This window comes from Haliotis cracherodii, unplaced genomic scaffold, assembly GCF_022045235.1.
Source record: "Haliotis cracherodii isolate W230 unplaced genomic scaffold, xgHalCrac1.p SCAF_11, whole genome shotgun sequence".
In the NCBI taxonomy this organism is placed as follows: domain Eukaryota; kingdom Metazoa; phylum Mollusca; class Gastropoda; order Lepetellida; family Haliotidae; genus Haliotis; species Haliotis cracherodii.
The window spans coordinates 38,142,290-38,167,066 of record NW_027266266.1 but is presented as its reverse complement, the minus strand read 5'-3'; the positions used below and the strand labels follow the sequence as shown (position 1 = coordinate 38,167,066).

Genomic DNA, 24,777 nt, shown 5'->3' with positions numbered 1-24,777 from the left:
TTGTGATTTTGTTACTATACATTATGCTATATATGTATTTATCTTTTTGAAAAGTCTAACACTGACACATGCACATGATGACTTTGTAACCATGTTTTGTTCTTTATTTATGTTCACATTATTATGGCCAGTCAAAAAATTCCTTTTTACAGAATACATGTCACGATTACTGCTTGTTTTGTCAACTATTGTGTCTGTGTATGTATATTTTATTTCTTTTTTTAATGATTAAGTTAATATTATTTTAGCCAAGGCAGTGGTTAATATGTAAGCTAGTAATTGGGCTAACTGTGACGTGTGATTATTCATAAGTTGTTAACGTTATTTACCATGGCTACTTGTGATCTTGTGAGTTGTTTTGTTTGGAGATATGCTTTTGCATAATTAATCATTTTGCATTAAATTGTTATGTTAATTGACTTGAATGAGATGTCATGGTACTTGATATACTTTAGTATAATCTGTGTTGAAATGATAGATTGTGTGTCAGTGACAACATACACTAATTGGAGGTATTTACATTTACCGTTGCTTGTAAGTAAATGTTTTGAAAATACCTCATTTACTGTCACTGTCAATGTGAACAAATTATTTGAAATACTATTATAAAAACTTTAGAATACTACTAAATCAAAGCAAAAATTTGACTTTTTTATTTATATATATTTTTGGGCTAAGATACTGTAAACAACCCCCCCCCCCCCAGCCCCCACCCACCCAAAAAAGGTGACCTTTAGTGATGGTTTCCATCTTCCGTCTGCCCATCAATCTGTTGCTGTTAACTTTCACGTTTTCACTTTTTTTCTTCTTAAATGACTGTCAGTGAAATTTGTGAAATAAATGATGTCATGGCAAGGTGTAATGTTTGCAGGGTAATACATTTTTCAAGTTTCCTGTTTACCCATTAATCAATGTTAAACATCCAGTTGTCATATCAGTGATATGCAGTATACTGACAGTAAATGCATCCTTTTCCACAACATATTTTTCAGTTGTGGGTTGTGGGTGGCCCAGTCATCTAAGGTGTCACAATTCACTGTGCAGGGGGCGGTCGGGTAGCCTAGTGGTTAAAGCGTTCGCTTGTCACGCTGAAGACCTGAGTTCGATTCCTGACATGGGTACAATGTGTGAAGCCCATTTCTGGTTTCCCCCGCCGTGATATTGCTGGAATATTGCTAAAAGCGGCGTAAAACCATACTCACTCACTCACTGTGCAGAGTTGGTCCCTTGGTCACACCAAAGCCTATGATCGTGGGTTTGAATATCGGTTTGCCCGATTATGTTTCTGTGTCTGTCAGCACCATACCCATGTCTGTGAGTTTCAGCAAAGTGGTAAACATCCAAGTCCAGCATCACTTCGGTCTTTCCTCCCACATCAACCTGACATGCTGTTACACACAACTGGAATACTGTTCAAAGTGGCGTTAAAACCCAACTCACTTACTACTATTCTGATTTTAATGAACAAAGTTTAGGTGCAGCAAGAACTTAGATCTGATTTTAATGAGATTGCTCCTTTTCAGGCATATCACACTGTTAATAAAAAGTGCATGTTTGATGTATCTGAAATCATATTGCTCCTACAATGAAAATGGAGCAATTCTTGGGCTATTGATGTTTGGTCTGGTTGACATCAAGATGGTTGTTAAAGTGCTGTAATTCTTGTGTCCAGGAGCGGATCCAGGATTTTATAAAAGGGGGAGTACCACTTGGGCCATTTGTAACTTCTGTGTGTGTGTGTGTATGCTTTGGGGTGGGAGATGGGGTGAGGGATGTGCCCTCCTAAAGCCCACCCCCCAAAACACTAAATGTAAACCATTATGTTACTGTAACAACCAAATCAACATGTAGTCATGGTAGGAAATGGCCATACAAAGTGCCATCAGATGTGAAAGAGGGGGAAGTCCATGCCCAGAATCTCCCCTCTGGATCCGCCTGAGTGGCCTTAACACTCATTAACCTACACTACAAGTCTTCTAGTGCGCCTATTTCTGTTTAAGAGTAAACTTAAAATTATGATTTAAATTAAAATTTAGAGTGTTGCATCGAGGTGATCGGCAGTACCTTCTGTCTATGTTTGGTTAAGTATTTATCATGTTTAATGTTGTACAGTTTTAGAGCTGTGGATATGGGAGTCTACTAACTTCTAGATTAGTGTATATGGCTCACCCATCTTCATTTCAATCTGTTTTCTCAAGTAATATAGTAGATTCATGTTTCATTAATTTCCCTGAGGGCGCTGTTGGCCCAGTCGTCTAAGGCGCCGCAATTCTCTGTGCAGAGTTGCGTACCTTTGGCACGCCAGAAACCTATGATTGTTGGTTTGAATCCTGGTTCCCCCCGTTTATGTTTCTAGGTTTGTCAGCACCATACCTATGTTGGTGGATTTCACCGAAGTGGTAAACATCTGAGACCTGCATCACTTCGGGGTTTCCTCCCACATTAAGCTGACAAGTGTGATATAAATGGAATACTGTTAAAAGCAGCGTTAAACCCAACTCACTCACTCACTCATTATTTCCCTTCTATCGATCAATCTAGTGTTGGTATTGGGGTCAATACATGTAATACCACTGAAGGTTGTGCTTGGGATGTCATCGTATATCTAAACTTTTAATATTGATATATTGATACAAATGAATGAATAATGATATTTGATGTGTTGATACAAATTGATGCACATTGATATTAAATTGATAATTCACTGCCACAGTGACCAGACCAATGTGTAAATTTGTAATTATTCTCGCGTTTTCTTGTATATAATACACACCCACCCGTTTGTAATTTAGTTTGGGGTGAACCATAACATTCTTCCACTTCAGGTAACTGTACATTTTGAGATCAAAGACATTATGATTCTATAATGTTACAGATTTTTTGTTAGAAAATGGCAAAAATATTAGAGGTGGAACATTGAATTGTTCTGGCCTCACATTTATGTACAAAAAAATGTTTGTAGACAAACCGTTTACATTACGGACAAATGTAAATTGTTTTTGTGTGGACAGGTCTACTCATAATATCACGAATTTATACCATAAAAATAGAAAGTTTGTGTTACACAATATTATTTTTTTCATTTCTACTCCCATAGAATATGTTTTCTTCAATAACTTGTTCAAGTTTTTTTATAGTAAATTAACCCTTACCATTGTGAAGATTTTAGGAGCAAATGTTTTGCCCTTACCAATTGCATATTGACCACGAAACCCCTTAAAGGGCAAGTTCACACGAAAATGAACCATTTTTTCTTGTACTTTTTCCACATTAAAAGTGTTAACATAGAAGTGTCATAGACAAAAATATAAAAACATCATATTTAATTAACATATTTTTTGCACTAAAACGATTTATATTTTTCACATTTACCAAGTGTTCTATTTCCATAACAAAAACACCATGGCTTATGCCCCTTGCAATATGACGTCATTGGTGCCAATTGATAAACATTATGACGTCATCATGCTTTGTTAGAGCCGCTTCACGTGGTGTAGGTACAGTTTTGTGATTCTAGCATCTCAGATGCCAGCCAGAATTGTGTTATACTGAGTCACCCTGCGCCCGAGTGTGTCGTAGACCATGTTGTTTTACCGCAAACTGGTCCTTGATATCTTTTGCATTGAGAATAGACAGGGACCCAGTTGAATTGGCACCAATTACGTCATAATCTAAGGGGGATAACTCAGGCCTAATTCGCTCGTAAAACGAAGGCCTCATAACGGCATATCACTTTCACACTATTGTGAGCTTCCTACTTTCACTGTGAAAAAAATGAGTGTATATTTTCAAACACAGATACTAACTAATTCTAAAATTGCGTTTTGTTTAGAAAAAGAAAGAAAGTGATTTTTGCGTGTACACTTCCCCTTTAAAAAAAGTCAATAAAAAGTTTTGTCTTGTTTATTTTGTTTTGCAAAAGGTAAGGTGCATGTAGATTATGAAATGTATTGCTTATCTTGTACCTGCAATATACTTTTGTTATTAATCAATAGGTATGTACTTTATGGCAGTGTTTTGTCCAATGGAGATCATTGTGAAGACATGTTTCCCCATGATTCTTATGACATGGTTGGAAGTAAAATGAGTATATTGTGTTGACATATTTATCATGTTTGTACATCTTTTGACAATTTGTAGTATTACAGTGAAACATACTACGATTATAACAGTAATAGTATTATTAATTGCCTGTCAAATGTACAATGAGCAAGCCATTAACAAACTTATAAATAACATGTTCGAAACATGCGAGTTCCGTTTTGTTATTAAAGGGGCACTGATCTAACGCAATTCCCCGGGACTGGTTGTTGCCTTTGTTATTGTTTTTTTCCCAGTGAGTACCCGGATGTAGAGCAGAAATCTAGACTAGCTCGCGACCTCTGTTGTGCCATTGGTAAGCGCATTAGTCACTTTTATGGATACCGGTAGTAATAAGAGCGTATGGTCACATTGATCAACAAAATGAAATACAGTTTTCGAGATAATAAGGAAATGTAGGCATCTTTGTGGGTAGCATCGGTAATGGTGACGAAGTTTTGATAAGTCACTTGCTTGGTAATTTTGCGATTTTCGTTTACACTATCTTGACTTGCAACACAAAGTAAATATTTCACCTGAGCATTGCTTTTTTTATAGTGTGTATATTTTTTTACTGTCAAAATGTGTAACATATTTATTAAACGTCTAAATATTGAGTTATTTTACAAAGTGACTGAAAAACATTTCCATCTGTATTATTATAATAACGAATTCCAAACATTTTGATGTTTAATGTCATCACCAAGAGACTGAAAATGTTACGTTGAAAAGTACATTTCTATGTTGTTTGGCTTCTAATCCTACATAATAATCTGTTGTGATGTTTGTAGGCCCTTTTGATCGTCTTAATCAATCTGGACAGATTTTTTTAGTCAAAATGACTGAAATATTTACACATTTTAAAAATTGCCTGAGAGAATCACATTTTACAAATTGACGGTAATCTATACATGCTTACAAAGGAAATGACCTGTGAAAACAACGTCTATCGCGCATTGAAGAATTTCCCAACCAAGAAGTAGAAAAACAAGAACGAATCGGTTCAAATGAAGGAAAACAAAATGCAAATACCATAATTACAACTTACCAAATTTATGTGTATAAATAGGCAGCTTCCTTATTCGAGGAATGTATCCTTGAATATCAACACAAAGGAATAATATCCCACTCGTCTGCAGCTATACAAAATAACTTATTCGATGTCACGTGTCTTTGTAACTATCAAATATTCTAAAAGATATATATCGTTTCGGGTGTCAAGTCTCAAGGGTCGGCTGAGAAAGGCCACGTGAGAACTATTTTCATTACGTCGACGGTTCCTAAAAAATCCATTGAGTTTGATAACAATGAGCAACAAATCAACGTATTATCAGTTAACCCTTTGAACAAATTGTATGTTGTTTTTACATCGGCACTTCACGCCATGATATGAGTGTATTCCCTTTGTTTTAGTAAACCTAGACATGTAAACACTCACTTTTGACATATCCACTGTGCAAGATTACAGTGATTAATCAATCAACGTATTTTCTGTTAATCCTTTGATGACTAGGAACGATCCGTTGATTTACAAAAAAAAGTAAATCAACTGATCATTCATCTCTTGCTGGGCTGCCACGTGCATATTACATAACCTCACTTCGAACCTGGATTTAGATTGAATAATTACCCCAGACACAATAAATGCCAAATGAGAACCTTTGTCAGGTAATCTAAGTGGTGCTACCACTAATTGTACCTGTAATAAATTCATTAACTGAGCATCAAGTGAATGACGACAAATACACAAGTGTAGGGTTATACGAGAAAACGTGTATGACAACAAGGGAGTAGTAATCGTATTACACAATCCGAAATCCGAAAATGCTTTCACTGCATGGATACTTTTTTTAGTATTAAACTATAACCATCTGGGGTATTTCCAAATGACGACTTCCGTTGAGCTCCGCCGTTCTTTTTGTCTGTTTGTTTAGGCTGAAGAAATTATTTAACATGCGCCCTTTGTCGAAATCTTTATAGATCACAGTTAACCAATCAGTGTTTATGCAAAAATGCGTAAAACAAATATTGCCTCCAGCCTCCAAGTTTATTTAGCTGTCCTTGCAGACGGTAGCCCAGTCTCTGGTCACGCTCAGTTGCGTTGCGTATCATCCGGGTACTCACGGGGGAAAAAACAATAACAAAGGCAACAACCAGTCCGGGGGATTGGCGTTAGATCAGTGCCCCTTTAAGTTCTGCTTCGTAGTGAGATATTACGTGCGCTTCGGAAGCCCCTCTCACGTCAGGGAACTGAATGTTCTGACGCAGTACCCTTTGACATTTAATTCCGCGTTCCTTATCATCCCGTCGAATTGTTTTACTGACGACCGATTTTCTTTCACTAACGACAGGTTTGTTTTCACTCTCACAACTGAATAATCCAACCCAACTGATGGAAAAGTGAAGTATGTTAGCAAGAAGTGATTCAGAGTTACGTCCCTTTAAAGTGACACCTGCTTCGAAAATCTTCTATCGTTATATATATGAACATGGGAAGAAAAACTGTAAACTATTTGGTACACTTACGATTTATTTAATCTCCACACTCTTTTGTTTACCCTGAAGTACATGACCATAGTTATCACAGGGCAGCGTAAAAATAGTAGTAAATAGTTCTCGAGTCTGCGGTTGGGCACTGCCAGCTGTTTGGTGTATGTCGGGAGTTCGGCACACCTAAAAGTCAGTTTGTCTGTCATCCGGAGAAGCAGCGACCACAGTCGGGTCTATCATGGGATTACGACCCTCCGCCACATATTTTTTCACAGATAAATTATTGCAATAATCAGCCAGGAAGCTGTCTTCGTTAATGCATGTCATCGTATACCATGATGTCAATAACTGTATTCAGGTAAATGTATTTATGGATTTATGAGGAAAGATAACGTTTCGGTGTATATGCTTACTCCTCCATCAGGTCATATATGTATGTTCAATTGAGGACAACAAAAGTAATAAGATAATAAAATTAGGAAACGTTGTATTTCCTCATATTAAAGAAGTTGGCATCCATATGTGTGTCACTTCTGAATGCCATTCAAAGACTTAATAACTGTATTATCTGGCCCAGCTTCGATTATTTACAGGCCGCCATTCAGTTGGATATTGCTTAGTGCGGCGTAAAACAACAAACAAACAAACAGTACTATAGCGAAACCCCCGTACTCCGGATCCCGTTAATCAGAAACCTTCTGTCCCGTTGAGGTTTAACGTCGCTTTTATCATTATTGCACAAATATAGCGACGTGTGTGTATGTGTGGCTGCATGTGCTAGTCCGGATTAATGCCGACTAGTCCTTGTTTAAGCCCATTAAAGCCTAGTGTCAGACAGGGTAACAAGAAGTACCATCTTTTAACGTCTTTTGGTATGATGCGGCCGGGGAACGAACCCCCGACCTTACGCTCTCCGGGCAGACGCTCTACCATTAAACCATGGAGGCGGTCTCCTCCCTCGCACGATTACTGTTGTGAAGTCGTGTCTCCTTTCTTGATTGTACAGTTTGGGTTTGGCTATGCACAGAAGCGAAGGATATATTATCACAGTTGGCTATGACACACACCGATGGCGGCTCGCTGTTGAAAACTATCAGTACCTGAGTGAGTTGGATTTAACGCCGTTTTTTTTAACATTATGCCAATTGTATCACAGCATGTCAGCTTAATGTGTGAGGAAAGCCCGAAGCGATGCAGGTCTCGGACGTTTACCACTTCGGTGAAACCCACCAGCACGTGTATGGTGCTGACAACCTAGAAACATAATCGGGGCGAACCGGGATTCGAACCCACAATCATAGGTTTCTGGCGTGCCCCCAAGGCGCCTTAGACAACTGGGCCACCCGAGCCGCCCCCCCCCCCCCCCCCCCCCCCCCTGCCCTTACCTGGGACGTAATATGAACTTTATAGGTTCCAATGAGAAAGACTTGACATCAACTGGGGATTTATGTGATTTATTATAACAGTCTGATTTACAGGCATCTCAGTATGCGGGTAATTTAACATACCCCCAAGGACGTTATCACACAGGTAACTTAACTTTCTACACAATAAACAAACGTTAGATGTCTATTTGTCAAACAACTCTAAAACGTTTCCCTTTGTATTTGTTCTTACAAGGAAAGAACCTTAAAGTTTCATAATTTCTATCACGTTTCGCACACACGAAGGGTTACGGGACAATCGTTTCTTATCAAGTTGCACCTTGTAAACGTATGTCTGTCTCACGTTTTCACAAAACAAACATAGCTGTGACGTGACTTGGAGGGCGAACGACTCGGATAATCAACAGTGTAATCAGCCTTGCCTGTAATCACCACTCGTAATCTACCCACATTCGTGTGTGGTGACCTGTATGCTTTCACCAGGAGTAAAACCGATTGACATGCTCACTTCACAGGCTCGCTTCAAGAACGCCTGGTGAGTATGTAGAAATTGTAAATAATTTAGCTATTAACAATAAGATTAAAATGCTTACTTTTAACATGTATCGAATCTATTTGCAGCTGTTTTCATCAATAGAACTATTTATTGTTGGTAATATATGAACTGTTTCGCGTTATATATTAGTCCATACTCTGAACATGCAATCTAGTCTTTCAATAATGTAATGTAATGTAACTATCAATATTGAAAGACATACTATTCAAAATGAGTTAATGATCACATGACAGATTCACTGAAGTAATTTGAAAGAATTTGGTGGTCATTACCTTTTCATAGTGGTATATGTCTTTTAGTAGTGATATTTACATAGCATAGCATTAGTAACGATACTTTTAAGGTTGTCGAACAGAAGAAAACATTCCCATCTTAAGCATTTTATATAATCTATCAACATCGATATAAAAAAAGGAAGTCATTTGGAAGGAAAGTTCGACATTTCTGACGATGTAAAGCGAGAATGTGACCAGTTATACCCGTAAATCTGAGTTATAGTTCTATCGTGTGTTAGTGTTAATTAACTCTGCCCGCTATCGCCCGTTCGGCAGTTAACAATCCTTTTGGTATGCATGCCACGGGCAACTGTCCCATTGATCATCTGTGAACACTTCGATCAGTTGTGGCGGAACAGCGTTCGTGAGGAGAGTCGGTAACAGCGCAGAACGTCTTTATCATACAAGTCTCTAAGGGTTTGACTGCCGTCTTACTTAATTAATGACCGACACTTGCTCCCTAACCGACATGGAACCAGCGCAAGCAATATCGTCATGATTAAACACGGGTGGAGTGAGGCAGTAGGGTAATATACTTGAAGAGTACTGAGTAGCGACGCTACTGCACTTCTGTAAAGGTAAGACCTGACATGACGATTTTTAACCATGCCTAAACTTGTGCTTGTTGGAAGCATCTTTGTTTATCCTGACCTTGAAGCCTGTGCTTGTCGGAAGAGCGCTCTTAAAAAAGGATGTTGTCAGACTTCGTGAATTTGCTGACAGTGTGTGTGGGCCATTGTATCCCGACTAGTGGTTTGCCATATCCAGACTCGATTATCGTTGTTAATATCAATCACTAATTAAATTAAATTGAGGGTCTTAAGATATGTATTTTGATATAAGCAGCAAAGCCGATAATAGTATATAGAATACTAGTAGTTTGTTTGTTTGTTGTTTAATGCCGCACTCAGCACTATGGCAGCTATATGACGGCGGTCTGTAAAGAATCGAGTCTGGACCAGACAATCCAGTGATTGATATCATGAACATCGATCCACGCAATTGAGATTGATGATATGCATCAACCTAGAAAGCGAGCCTGACCACCCTATCCCGTTAGTAGTCTCTTACGACAAGCATAGTAGCCTTTTATGACAAGCATGGGTTGCTGCAGACCTATTCGACACCGGATCTTCACCCCTTGACATACAATTGGTCAGGATATCTGTTCCCTTTATATTGATCATCAGTCTATCTCATGTTGGAGGACATCTGTAGTGCTGTTAGGAAGTTTAGTGGTTGGAATCCTTGTATGAGAAGAGACTTACGAGAAACATTCTGCTCGCTGTCACCCGCAAAAGTAAAAGACCTGCACATGTTGAGCAGGCCTTGAACTGGCGAAACCTTGATTGATAAAGTAAACACATGGCACGATGGCAACACCCGTCCAGTTGTAGCCCTAACTTTCGCAGTGTAGGTAATCTAGGTTCAGAAACCAATGGCTTAAAGGACCAACAGCCGTAAAAAGCCACCACGAAATGTGTAGACGCCGATTCCTAGTGTTCCTCGACTCGTTGTCTTCTCGCTTATATGCAAAAATGACACCGAGAAATGATGTAACTTTAGGGTTATGTTTTAGCTGTTGTTTAACACTGCATTATCCCAGCAATATCACAGCGTGTCCGTATATAATGGAGTCTTCTCGGATAAACCAGTGATTCATGGTATGAGCAACATCCCACAGCGTCCGGATACGATGACACACAGTCAACAAAGTCACCGAGCCTGACCACCCGGTCTACTTGGTGGCCCGTTCTGCATGTATAGAATGCTGGGGGCTATTCTTACTCGGAATCCCCATGGGAGAAAAATGATGTGAAAAAAGCAGGACACCACAGAATTGCTTGAGCAGGCCGAAGCCGATCCATCTAAAATATCTTTGCCTCTGTATGGCTGTGAAAGAATGACTTCGAACAAAGCCAACATTTAGCATGTCAGCCTTGCCTTAGTGCTGACAAACAAAGTGCTGACAAACCTACCACAACTGTAATGGTATTGTGTGATTATTGACGTTAAATACACTTTCGTCCTGGGTAGGAAACCACACCCGTTGTCAATATTGATGCTAATGTTTAATACCAAACACTTTGATTGCCGTGGGCGGACGCATACCATCTTGAATATGTTTTGTCAGCGTCTTAATATGACCGTTGGTTACTATGATTTATGGGTTGATTATTGATGTTTGTTAAATGGATCGAGCGTATTAACGTTTTGTTGTACATGTATTTTAACCATTCTCTTCAATTTATTGTATTTATCAGGAACTTAAATTGATCGAGATTTGCAATTCGAAAAAGACGCATTTTTAAGCAACCCTAACTCCCTGGTGGAGATTCAGTTTAAGAATACCCCATCCCACTGTGCAGAGCTGCGTCTTTGGGCATGCCAGAAACCCATCATCTTGGGTTCCTATCCCGGTTCGACCTGATTATGTTCCTACTAGTAGGTTCGCCAGCACAGAAGTGGTAAATGTCTTAGATCTGCATCACTTCGGGCTTTCCTCCCACATCATTCTGATATGCGTGATGTATCTGAAATACTCACTCACTCACTCACTATTAGTGTATGATTACATTTTTTTCCATTTAACACTTTTGCGTAATCCACATCAAGCTGACCCGCAGTGATACAACTGAAATACTGTACAGCGTTTACATACATAGCCCGACTGTTAACAATTCACCAGCCAGATGCGATTGTTATCAATGCAGCAATAATAACACAAATAAGTACAACTGATATCCTAACACTGCACACGTATACACTGGATTACGACCACTATCATAACACGTTGTCTTGGTTACCTTGTCATTGCTGAACATTGTGATTTAGGTATTTTAAAAATACGTTGCGTCCGTCATCGTTGATGCGACTATGAAACCCCTGTGTTTCGAAATGCTCCCCAAAGCAGCGTTAAAACCAACCCACCAAGTACTTTGAGTAAAATATTTCCAGACTGTCGTCATGCCGAGCTCACCATGAGAGTAACACGCCCTGCCCTGAACACAATGAAAGTATTATAATTGGTTTATGATCCATTAAACGTGTAACTGTCACGGTGTGGGGCCTCACCGATAGGACCTGCCGATTGTATTTGTTTGTTTGTTTGTTGTTTAACGCCACACTCAGCGATATTCATGCTACATGACGGTGGTCTGTAAATCGAGTCTGGATCAGACAATCCAGTGACTGACATCATGAGCATCGATCCAAGCAAATAGGATACGATGACATGCATCAACCAAGTCAGCGAGCCTGACCACCCGATCCGCGAGTCGCCTTACGACAAGCATAGTCACCGTATACGGTAACAATGGGTTGTTGAAGACCTATTCTACCCCTGATCTTCACGGGTCACCTGCCGATTGTGAGAGGCATTTTGGACTTAATTTTACTTTCAATATTTGGTAACAAATACTCATGTCCGATTCTTTCGTTGGCTGTAGGATACCCTGAATAAGTTTTACCAATATCTACTAATTTCCAGCACCATAAATAAATGTACAACAGTTTTGTGAAGTGTTGTCTCACTGTCAACATGGCAACCTCAGGTAATTGTTATAAAAACACGGGGGAATATTATCAAAACCGGACAAATGGTTTTATATTCATATTGGCTCTACATTAATAAACATTATTTGTTACAGACGTGATATCGCCATGCCGTCCAGTCCAACGAATAAAAGTCAAGCTGCCGACACCAAGCAAACAGCAACAGAACACAAGCCTCAAGGAGAGGACAGCAGTTCACTGAAGGGTGGCAAGCAATCCCGAAAAAAATCACCAGAGGCTCAAAAAAGAGGTTCATCCATAAATCAAACCCCGAGGCAACAATCAGGTACCCCACAAGCTGAAAGTCGTTCTCATAAAGAGGAAAGCAGCGAGCAAGAAGGGAAGAAGAATCACGAACAGGATAAACCAGCGAGCAGAGGCTCTAGCAAAACTGTGCCTGAGAATCCAAGGGACAGTAACCAACTTACAAGTGGCAAATCCAAGGAAGAAAGAGAAAGGAGGAAGTCAAAACAGGAACGTTCAAAGATTTCATCAGCTCCTGACCATGAAGCCTTACATGAAGACAGAGATTCACAGAGAACTCGTTCCAGCGGAAAAATAGAAGATGGCAGCTTCAAGGAAGATAGTATCTTTGATTACAAGGAGTTTAGACCATACGGATATGGTGAACCAGTTATTGACCCACGGGTCGTTTTGTTTTCTGCTCCTGCGCCATGTAGCTGCTACCCCAAGACAAGCTCCAGAGCAGTACCCTCTATGTTGTACGATCAAGTGCATTGTGTCCATCATGGTAACGTTGGCTGTCCGCATGAAGGTGTCTACAACTTTGATGCTGGGTGGAATGATAAGTATCAGCATCAGTCCGAATCAAGAGGGTATACGCTGGAAGACAAATCGTATGTCCGAGGCTACCCACGTCCCGAGCTTGACCAAGTGTCGGAATCTCGACGATCATCAATTTGCTCATTCGCTGTCAAAGATATAGCTAGTGATAGAAGTGATGGCAATGATGAGCTCCATGGCTCGATCAAAGACCAGTCATGTCACAATGGGACGCAAAGATCAGAAGAACAAAATAATTTAGGAAGCATTGCCTCCAAACCATCTACATCTAAAGGGATGATTAAGGGAATAACGTCTAAAACGCCAGAAACTTTATCTCATCGAATTAATTTGAAATTTCCAATAACACCAGACGCACGAGTGTCTATGGAAGATATACAAGATGTTGCATTACCCCAGATTGGCTTCACGCCTCCAACATCATCCAAAGGTATACCAGAGAAACTCAGGAGCACGGATAGACTAGATTCACCTGTCAAATCGTCGAAAAGATACTCACCAATCGACGCTGCTCTTACCTCAGGACCCAAAGACACAACGCAAAGTCTCTCACACACATCAACCTCTCGAGACCTGAACAAGAACAGAACGTTTAAAGGAAGATATTACGATCCAGGTAAGTGCTGTAGAAATACTTCTGTTGACACACTAGCACATATGTATTGTAGAGAGGTTCGTACAGCGAAGCCCAATTAGCACTTTAAAGTCATGATGGTTCCAGAAGAGTCATGCTTTACTTTGATGAGACAATATATCGGAAATGTCGCTCCTTGTAGAAAAAGGCACCCATTGTTGTGTTTTATCTCTGAGTGTGCGTTCTTGGCACCCTCTCAACTATAACATCATGCAACACACACAACGGTCAATATTAGTGACTTAAGCTCTTTAGCCAAAGTTCATCTTTTTGAGCGTAACAAACTGTCAGCATCAAGACATTCGAGTGTCTCAACTTAGTGATATACTTGCATTGTGGAAACGGTCCCTGGTTCCTGGCACAAACATGCATCATTATTCCACCTCATTGTACATTATTAATTGTAGTGTATGTGTCTAGCATACATTATTACATCGAGATTGTAAAGTGAAAATGTACTTCACTGAACAAGAATGAGCAGAAATAGTAACAACGTAAGATGAATGAAATAGTTCAGGGAGATGATCAACAGTGCAATTTGAAAACTGCAGAAAGTGTTGGCACAATTACTCTTAGCATATTTCTAAAACATGACTGTCACGTCCAATATCAACACACAGCAAATTGCCTCCACCTGGAGTGAGTGTCGGGGTGAAACGTCGCTTTGAACAGTATTTCAGATATGCCATAGTGTGTCGGCTTGATGTGGGACCAGGGCCCCGAGATCGTTGGCGTAAACTTTAATAATAGATCGGTTGCTGATGTCAGATGTTCGGTCTCTTCTGTAACCACGTTTGTTATGAGCTAGTTTATGTATGAATGTGTGGAAACTTGCATTATTACTGTTTTCTGTTCTTTTCAACTTCCTGTGTGAGTGCGAGGAAACGTGCCTTATAATAATATTGTGTTCTTCTGTTCGAAACTTCAGGTGTGAGTGTAAATTTGCAGTATCACTGTTTCTCAACGTCTTTTGCTTAACTTCTTGTAATCCTTAAAATCCATAAAAGTTCCTTATGTAAGCTTAAGACATGGAAAACAAACCCCACAATGTTATAATCTTTTTTGCAAACTGGCAATAATGTCTTTCCTTAAAAGGTCACGGCACCCTAGTTGCTGCTTACCAATTTATGCAAATGTTTCAGTTTCAGATGATTTATGTTTCAGTTACTGACCAGGTGTATACATATGAAGTGACTCACGAATTTGGGAAACATATGAATCGCTGGCCAGTCAAGAGAGAAAAATGTGGCACCTAGCTCCTAGATATCTGTGATGTAGATACTGTGAGTGGGTGTTATTAATCAATACTAGTATCCAAGCTGAATAATAACTGGAATATTGCTGAGTGCGGCAAACAAACAAAAAATGCGGTCAGTCTGGGCCGGGTCCACCGATTGGTGAAAGCAAGCAGACGCAGTGACACGCCATCAGAAATGTTAGCCTGACCTTTTGATCCGATTAGTCATGACAAGAACTGGTTGCTGTGGATAGGTTCTAGGCCTGGTTACCCTGCGGCATAACCCCGACATTTATGTGTTCAGTACATGGTGGAAGTAGTATGTGCATGATGAGAACCTTTGTGACTGAACATGTTCCTTCAGCCTGCTCATCTGAATCTCGTGTCAGGCAGCATCCGGAGAATTCATATTCACTAGTTTCACTTGTTCACGTGACTTTCACATTATACGACTCAATCTGGCGAAAGTCGTGACCCGTATATAACAAATGTTGCTCGATCTCAAATTGTAGTTTTAACTTGTATTAACCAAACAAATCTTCTCATTAAATTTGGCATTCATCTCATAAGATCTATTTGTGCGGAGGATCGGTCGGCATGCGGTTTACATTAAAATAATGTTACATTACTGCTCCGCCCCATTGCTATTCAGTATTATGGTAGGTAAGGGAATAAAACAAGTGGAATCGAATGCGTATCTGTTACATATGTACAATAGTATATATATTACGTGTCCATGCCGCCCCACAGGACCACTAGAGGCGTCCAATCGTAACAACCACCATCTTCATCAAAAGTAACCTCAAATCAGAGATGCTCTGATAATCCAGGGGCGGTTGGGTAGCCTAGTGGTTAAAGCGTTCGCTCGCCACGCCGAAGACCCGGGTTCGATTCCCGACATGGGTACAATGTGTGAAGCCCATTTCTGGTGTCCTCCGCCGTGATTTTGCTGGAATATTGCTAAAAGCGGCGTAAAACCATACTCACTCTCTCTGCTAGGTACCTTGTGACGAAAGTGTTGCCTTGTAATGCCGAGAATCCGGGCTCCATTCATAACATCACTCAACAATGTAAAGGCCTATCATTGGTTCATTGGTTCGAGACAGAGTCTTGGAGCCTGATATTTTCCACACAGAGACTGTCGCTGTGTTACCGTGACACTGAAACGCTGTTCGTTAACCCTGCCCACGTTGATTGTGTCAGTTGAAGCGGTGTAAAATCACATTTCTGTTTTGCAATTCTGCTCTTTAGAAATGACTTCGATATCTTAGTATAATTCAAATAATTACTTGAAATTAGACATGGGCAAAATGTCTGTTTGTCACCCCCCATGTATTTCCATAACCTTTGTGTATTTACACATCAAATAGTGGTGGTGTCGGTTGGTTGGACGGTTGATGGCTGGTTGATTCTTGGAAGACATCCTGCTACCCACCCTGGTGCTCGGCATACAGAGGATAAGTAAGGAATTGTCAGCTTTGAGTCAGTATACACTGCAGTCTCAGTGGGCAAAATGTCACACACACACACACACACACACACACACACGCACACACACACGCACACACACACACACCATCTGCGAAACATGTTGTCAATTATAAATGTATAGTTTATTTCTTCATATGAAATCTTGGAAAAATGCAACAGCCTGAAGCATAATTATTTTGACGCATTACAAAGTATATGGGTACAATACTTAAAGGCTTTTTCTGTGATACTGCTAAAGCGGCGTTTAAACCCAATGCAATCATTCTCGATATGTTACGTATGTTACGGAGTAGCTGAAGTGTCCTAGCGAGTCAGTTGGTACATTGGCCCTGACACCACTGTAAGCAATACTACCGCCTTAGCATGTTGGATTCGTACACAGTCGGAGATGGAAGTAGCACCCATAAACCATTCGAAAGCACATGGGATGCAATCATTCTCCTGGTAGTATAAAGAGTCCTCGATGGTGGGACAGTTGTTGAAGCATTTACGTGTCACGCCAAAACCTGGGCTCGATTCCCACACGGGCACAATACGTGAAGGCAATTGTTTTTTACATATGTAACGTATGTATGGAATAGGTGAACGGTTGATTCGGTGCTTACATAAGCTCTGACACCACTATAAGTAATTCTACGGTCATAGAATTATGCTTTATATAAAATAGTATACGGAGGTATCACCGATTCACTATTCGATGGCACATTACGCAATCAGTCGGTGATCCTTTCGTGGCCTCGCCAATCCAATAAACAACATACTTTACCAAATAACTGACCCATCTAATAGAACTAAGGAAACTACTTGATAGCAGGTGACCTGCGGGGAGACTGCGCTGCAGCTAAATGTGGGAGAAGAGCCCATAAGGGTTGCAGGGCTCAGACCCCTTACCATTGTACTGACAAACCAACCCCGCAACCCCCTCTGTATCCACCCATTCACACATACAGAAAATGACGATCATAAGAAAATATACCGAAGTCTTTTTAATTAGAGTCAACCTTCATGGAAGGTCACATATGTTAAAGTATTGTTCGACAGAACGTAACAAATGACAATCGTCGCAGGTTGCTGCGTTTGGACGATGCTGCAAGTGTAAAATGACGTTGTGGGCGAAAACTTGCAGTGCACGTGAAGCATGATATCCGTACGCATAATTCAAATCATTCATTCAAATAACCACATGTGCAACTGCTTGTCGTAGAATATTTTGGAACATATTGCAGTCAAACAATAAGACCGCTGATGCCCTTCCATCGGCATTTCACAATGTTCCCCCCCCCCCCCCCCCCCCCCCCGTTTTCTTTCGAAAAAAATCTTTATTTCGGAATAAATTACCACCAAAGACAATAAATATTTCTTAATTGTGCACACACACACCCCTTTTAAAAAAAGCGGTATCCGCCCATAGTGTGTATACAATGAGCATATAGTAAATACAAATGCCATCCTACATGTATGTGCACCTTACATGCACTGCAGCCTTACCGTGTCGAGGGGATTTCCAATTCACTCAGCAAATGATAAAAAACACGGTTACATAGTCGACGCCTTAACACGCGTGATTTGTGGCTCAGGGAATAGCTGCATAATAACTACCTTTGGGCAGGTATAAAGCCGAGCGTGTCTTTGTGCCACAGACACTTGCCGTGCGGCTGATATGACAGCCAACGCAGCATAACATGTAAGTATTAGTTCTCGTAACGTACTCACTCTCAGGGACATGTGGAATGGAGAAATAGATTTGGTGGCCAACATTTGCGACGAATCCGTTTTACCTGTTAAAAGTGGTGGTGTTTTGTTTTTTTGTCAAGATCATCCAGCATGTTTCAGCGAACAATTGATATATTAATATTTTCGTTATAAAAATGAACAACTAACATTTTCAAACAAACACCACCTACTAATATGAAATGATCTCCACATTGTCTCAATGCTATTCATAATATTTTCATTTTTTTTATATTCAGGTAATTTTCATTTCGGAATAGTCCTATATATTTTGTAGAGCAACGGTCATCCATACCTATTACAATCAACTGTCCTTGTCAATATCTCATTGTTTAGAAATCACGACCCGTGAAGATCCGGGGAAGAATAGCTCTTCAGCAACCCATGCTTGTCGTTAGAGGCGACTAATGGGATCGGGTGGTTTTCGCTGACTTGATTGATGTTATCGATCCTAAATGCGTAGATTGATGCTCATGATGTCAGTCACTGGCTTGTCTGTTCCAGACTCGATTATTTACAGGCCGCCGTCATATAGCTGGAATATTGCTGAGTGCGGCGTAAAATATACACACACATGGGCGCACGGGTGGCCCAATCTTAGGCGCCGCGATTCGCTGTGCAGAGTTGCGTCCCTTGGGCACGACAAAAATTTATGATTGTGGGTTCGAATCCAGGTTCGCCCCGATTATGTTTCAAGGTTTGTCAGCACCATACCCGTGCTCGTGGGTTTCACCGAAGTGGTAAACGTCTGAGACCTGCATCACTTCAGGTTTTCCTCACACATCAATGCTATTAAACGCGGCGTTAAACCCAACTCACTCCCTCTAAACTACAAGGCAGATGAATTAATAACCATAAAACGCACCTGGAGAAGAAGTAATATTTCCATTGAACTACAGACTCGTCTTCTGTTAGGTGTAATTTCGACCATGCTCAGAAACAGTTCAGTACTGACCGATGACGTACGTGCACGTTGTATGCCATACTTGATGTGTGCCTGGCGTGACTGCTTGGCAACTTCTGCTGTTTAAATGATTTAGTTCAAAGTTTAGTGAAGCCGTATTTGAGTCGGAGGTACGTTCGTTGATTTGACTCCTCCAAGGCCTGGGTGACGCCTGAATGATTTTTGTCTGGTTTGCTGTGACCTCACAGTTGGAAAACATGAGTTTTATACCACTTTTAGCAATATTCCGACAATATCACGGCGGAGGACACAAGAAATGGGCTTCACACATTGTATCCATGAGTTTTATACCGCTTTTAGCAATATTCCGGCAATATCACGTCGGGGACACCAGAAATGGGCTTCAGACGTTGTACCCCTTGTACCCATGTTGGGAATCGAAGTCGGTCTTCAACGTGACGACCTAACGCTTTAACCACGAGGCTACCCCACCGCCCCGTAAAACATTATATGAAGTCATTTACTCTCTTGTATCGCCTTCAACACACAAATATTGTTTAAATAAATGTTTGTAGACACGGCAAGTTCATAAATCAGGCCATATTCGTTGATAAATGTGTATGTGTACATGTAAGCACAGATGAATATGTAATATGCCACAAACTACTCTGAAACAAATAGCAATTGTAGGTGTCATTGTGATTCTGATCATCATTTTTTATATGGATGTATTTATAGCTGATAGCAATGCAGATATGCAATCAGGTCATTACATTTATCATATAATCGGTAGGTTTCTAAATCCAACGGAGAAAAACGATATCCGTTGGGGTCATATGCGGATAGAGATAGAGATTACTACACGAGTGTCTGTCAGATACCATTGATCTTACAACGAGTAACTTTCAGTAATTTTGCTTTGCCTAAAATGACAGTAGAAATGATAAAGAGAAGGGTTGATTTAAAACTGTGAAGTGTATTAGTTTGCGTGATGTTTTTTTAATTCTATTCGACTTCGAGGTGAGGGTTGAAGAGGAGGGACATATGCGTCGCTGTGGCATCCAGTGGGTTTACAATCTGAAAAACGATAACGTTGACATAACAACAGATAATGTAACTGATAATAGTAACAAACAAACTCGCAGACGAGGACGGGTTTGTTTATTTTCATTATTAATTAGATCTACACGGTCCTGTTGTTCAATCCAGACGTTGGTGAACATTCGACCGAAGCACGTGCAACTTATGAATGACTTTCACAAGGGAAAGTAATCCGTCATCATCTGACCTCATATGTCATCACCATGGAGTAGCCAATCACGGGCTTGGAATTCGATCTCACACGTTTGATACCAGTTATCTCAAATGTTTGTTTGTTGTTTTACGCCGCACTCAGCAATATTGCAGCTATATGACGGCGGTCTGTAAATAATCGAGTCTGGACCAGACAATCCAGTGATTGACATCATGAGCATCGATCCATGCAATGGGACCGATGACATGCATCAACCAAGTCAGAGAGCCTGACCACCCGATCCCGTTAGTCGCCTTTTACGACAAGCATAGTCGCCTTTTACGGCAAGTATGGGTTGCTGAAGGCCTATTCTATCCCGGATCGTCACGGGTCAGTTATCTCAAATGGGTTTCTCACCCACAGGTGTGTAAGAAATGCAAATATCAAAGGTCAAGTTGGGACTACTTTCACTGTTTATAAACAAACATATGGATAAACTACAGGGACAATTGCTATCATTATCAAAAGAACAGTCTAACAGACTGAAAATCAGTGTCTAACTGTGACGTCGCTAAGGCATTTTATAAGTTTGGGCAACTTTGGAGATAATATAAATTTCGAAACAATTTTGCCTAGCCAAGCGGGATCAGTAGCAATAACTGCTTGTAGTCCTCTGCGGCTTGAAACCTTCTGCACAAATTAAAATAGTTGGATTTGGCCGAAATATGTTTGAATTGTTACCTTGTTTCGTTTTGTCGCTGTGTGTACATCTAACTACACTTCTGAACGTTATGACAGGACAGAACAACTGTCAACAACGTCTGAACGTGGCCGTGACATCTCATAGACTAGGATTAGAGTAGCTTCCCTTTGACAAAGGCCAGTTACTCTAGCGGGCAGACCGATGGATTGCCGCTAAAGGCAATTAAAAACAATAATATTGTTGTTTTGCGTATATGTTGCTTCGCCACTGTATAAGAAACTGATTTCATTTGGAACTATATTGGCTACTGTCACTCTCAGACTGACACATCACATACCTTGTGACGTAATAAATAGTAATGCGCGCATTCCAGGAAAACTCGCAATGTTTCGGTAATGTTTATGAGAGAGGGAAAGCGATTTTGAAGCACAGAATTAAAGAATGACATTATATGATAAAGAGGTTATCACGCTTGTGTGTTTGGGGATGGTGAATATCCTGCATTAGGAATAAACATTGTATTTAGCGATCCTCTATTTATTTAAAGTGTTCCACACCCCATGCATGGTTGTTTTCACTGTACGTATAAACCAAAGAACGCCTTTATTATAGTTTACTAATTCGGCCTGCATGATAATAGTGAATAGGGTGCTTGAAAACACTTCCTGGTTCCCCAAATGCATGTCTTCTTTTGAGCACTGTATTCACTTGTCTAAATTGTGCAACATCTCATAAAACCCGGATGCTTTATGAGTTGTCACACATATGATGTCAACCTTTGAAAATCTATTTTTCATCAACAATGTGATTATTGTCAAACATACCTATACCGATGTCGGGCTGTATGATTCAGACAAGGATAAGACTTGAAACTCAATAACATGTTGATGAAAGATAAATAAAACACGACACTTTAAAGGCAACCCGGTTGATTGTTAAAGTAATACTGCAGACTGCATGTTCAGGGAGATCCTTTCAATAATTAAAGGGGTAATGCAGTTTAAAATATAATTACAACAAATGTCAGATTAAATGATGTGATTAAATGCAACAACAATATAATATAGTGTAAGACTATATATGCATATTCGTGACACACTCTAAAAACATAACATCTGCATGTACTTTCGTCTACGTACATGTAGATGGCACTTTCATCGACGAAGAAGACACTTGCATATACATATATGTACGGAGATGATACTCTCTTCTTCATAGATGACACTTCTCACATCTACTTAGAAGATGCTTTCATGAACGTATATTATATTACAATCAGGCGTACCGTTACTCATACAGTGGTTTTTACAAACAATTATATTTCAAATAAAGGTGATTACCTAACTACTGTTTTTTTTAAATGCAAGTTGGTCGTTTATTTTCATTTGGCCTTTTCCGTATTTTCACATACTGAGATCATTTCAAATTGTCAAACTATAAGAGTTAAAATCAACAACACAAATGAATGTATTAAACAAAACGGCAAATTGTTCCTTCATTGCTTAGTCATTATGACGAGTATTAGTTTGATATAGTGTCTTCGTAGCTTGAGTGACTCCCACTGCTCCGTATTCACGTTTCACCTCTTACACCCAGATCCACAAAGGAGAAATCGTGAAAATCAACAGATTCGATGCCTTAAGCCTTATGCCTTAAGGCTGGCTCCGAGTGTATATCGCTCAATATGTTGGGGAGATTCACGATTTTAAAATCGATATCATCCCACTTGACCAACAGCTTGGTACAGGGGCTTTAATGAAATCATCTATATATCTGAAACTAAGGATGTATGTTTAGGCAATGTGTCCTTACATTTTTTCCAAGGTAAATTGTCTTAAAATTTGATTCGGATGCAAAGAGGAAGAGGTTAGCTAGGAGGAGGGCACCGCTTAGTACCCATGGGGATACATTCTACTTGTCTAAGATAAACAGTTTACTTTGCTTTTTTAGTTTTTGGCTTTCACAATTAAGTAAATAGATTGATTATGTGTAGAAAATTATCGCTCTACATCGTACTAGAGCAAACCCGTTTTGGATGACCTGTTGAATTTTCCCTTGAATATGGCCTATTCAACTTAAAGCTGCTCGCGGCTTTGTCAATGTTGAAGACACGAGTGATTCAGTATGTACCGTAAACTAAGTAAACATACTTCTATGTTATAGAAATACCAAGAAAAATGCGGAACATTAGTACAGGACCTAATTTTATTTTTCAGCCCCTGACTTTGAGACGGGATATGTTATTTATTTAAACGCGGTGATATGTGACGCGACATTACTTCGAGCTGTTAGAGGGGATGAATACACGGGTAAATAGAAATGCACAGGCATAGTATACTGGCTCCGAGCCGACCAGTCCTTGTTTCAGCCCCTTAGCACCAAGTACCATCTTTTAACGTCTTTTGACGCGGCCGGGGATCGAACCCCGGACCTTCCACTCTCCGGGCGGACGCTCTACCGCTAGACCACGGAGACGGTCTGCTATCCTGTCAATTGTTAAGTGTCTAACAGAAATTACTCAGGCGAGAGCAAGAGAAAGGGATGATGGTTCATTAGAGTTTTAGTTTGTAACACTACGTGATATTGGCCGCTGGCCTACACACTAAAATATGTTAGATTTCTAAACATATAACACTAAAAGTTAATTATTCTTTAATATAATTATTTATATTCTCCTTGTGGAAACATAATAATCATTTGGATACTTTTAGTAAACATCGATTGTGTCTGATCCTATAACAATAGGTCTATTTTGGTTTTGACACATATTGTGCTCTTTGTCAATTAAATGCTGTTTCTAAAATTATGATAACGTTCTAAATAGATCAAGTAGTAGTTTCAGCATTGATACTCACAGGCCCTAAGGAACGGGGGCTGCTTGGAGGTGCATATGCCTCCACGGTTTTGGCGAGTTATCATCTCACCCCAACCCGACTATGACATTCCTTTCTACAGGCCTGACCCACACCACCCATGCCAACAACATTCATTTCTATTATCATGTCAACTGATTAGACTTTTGAGGATATTTTGTCTTTGTTCTAAACGGTCTTGAAGCCACTGTTCATGTGCATTAGCAGATACGAGGCTCGACTCAAATCCTATAAACATTCTTCTTTCCAGGGTACCGATAATTTGTGTGTCGATCAGGTTATTCTATTGAATATAATCCACTTCCTTGTGTGCCCTTTGTTGGATGTTTGTCATGTATTCATTGGTTAAGCATGTGCCCATCCGAGACGAACCATGTTGTTTACTCATGTCAAAGCAGTGCGCGAACGAGGAAGTATCCTCATGTGAATCAAGTGAATCATGTTTAGACAGACACCAGCAGTATCTGAATAGACCGTAGACAAAGAGTCAAACAATTTATTCATGACTCACATGGTTATTACTGCATGTTACGTAAGACCATGGGAATTTGTTGTGGAGACTCTTAGTTTGTTATGTTGAACACTCGCGTGTTGTCATGCATCTGTTCTGTTCTTAATGTGAATTAACCCTTAATGGGCGGGTACAGCTTTTTTGAAAAGGGGGGTGGGGGGTGCACAATTAAGATCTATTTATTGTCTTTGGTGGTAATTTATACAGAAATAAAGATTGTTTTTCAAAATAAAAAGGGGGGTGCGCTTGATCTTTTGCTAAAGGGGTCGGTGCGGTGTAGCGTCGTGATTAAAGCGTTGCCTCGTCACGCATGC

General features: G+C 40.0%; 2 protein-coding genes across 2 annotated transcripts in view; both read left to right on the top strand.

Annotated features, from left to right (window-relative positions):
- The first annotated feature begins 8,456 nt into the window (after nt 1–8,456).
- On the top strand, nt 8,457–15,152 carry LOC139455747 (micronuclear linker histone polyprotein-like). Its single transcript, XM_071237292.1, has 3 exons — nt 8,457–8,490; nt 12,437–13,761; nt 14,944–15,152. The coding sequence occupies exons 2-3, from the start codon at nt 12,450–12,452 to the stop codon at nt 15,033–15,035; spliced, it is 1,404 nt and encodes a 467-aa protein (XP_071093393.1). The 5' UTR covers nt 8,457–8,490; nt 12,437–12,449; the 3' UTR covers nt 15,036–15,152.
- A 2,966-nt stretch (nt 15,153–18,118) lies between these two features.
- The window catches only part of LOC139455066 (von Willebrand factor D and EGF domain-containing protein-like), a 33,621-nt gene continuing 26,962 nt past the window's right edge, over nt 18,119–24,777 (top strand). The window contains exon 1 of the mRNA XM_071236644.1: nt 18,119–18,191. Within this exon, the coding sequence (XP_071092745.1) occupies nt 18,190–18,191 (2 nt within the window). The 5' untranslated portion in view covers nt 18,119–18,189. The remainder of the gene's footprint in view (nt 18,192–24,777) is intronic.

Bases quoted from the DNA above. Each gene is read 5' to 3' on its own strand.
- LOC139455747 (XM_071237292.1), top strand. From the start codon at position 12,450: ATGCCGTCCAGTCCAACGAATAAAAGTCAAGCTGCCGACACCAAGCAA. The intron at 13,762-14,943 runs GTAAGTGCTGTA...TTTATGTTTCAG, and splicing joins AGGAAGATATTACGATCCAG to TTACTGACCAGGTGTATACA.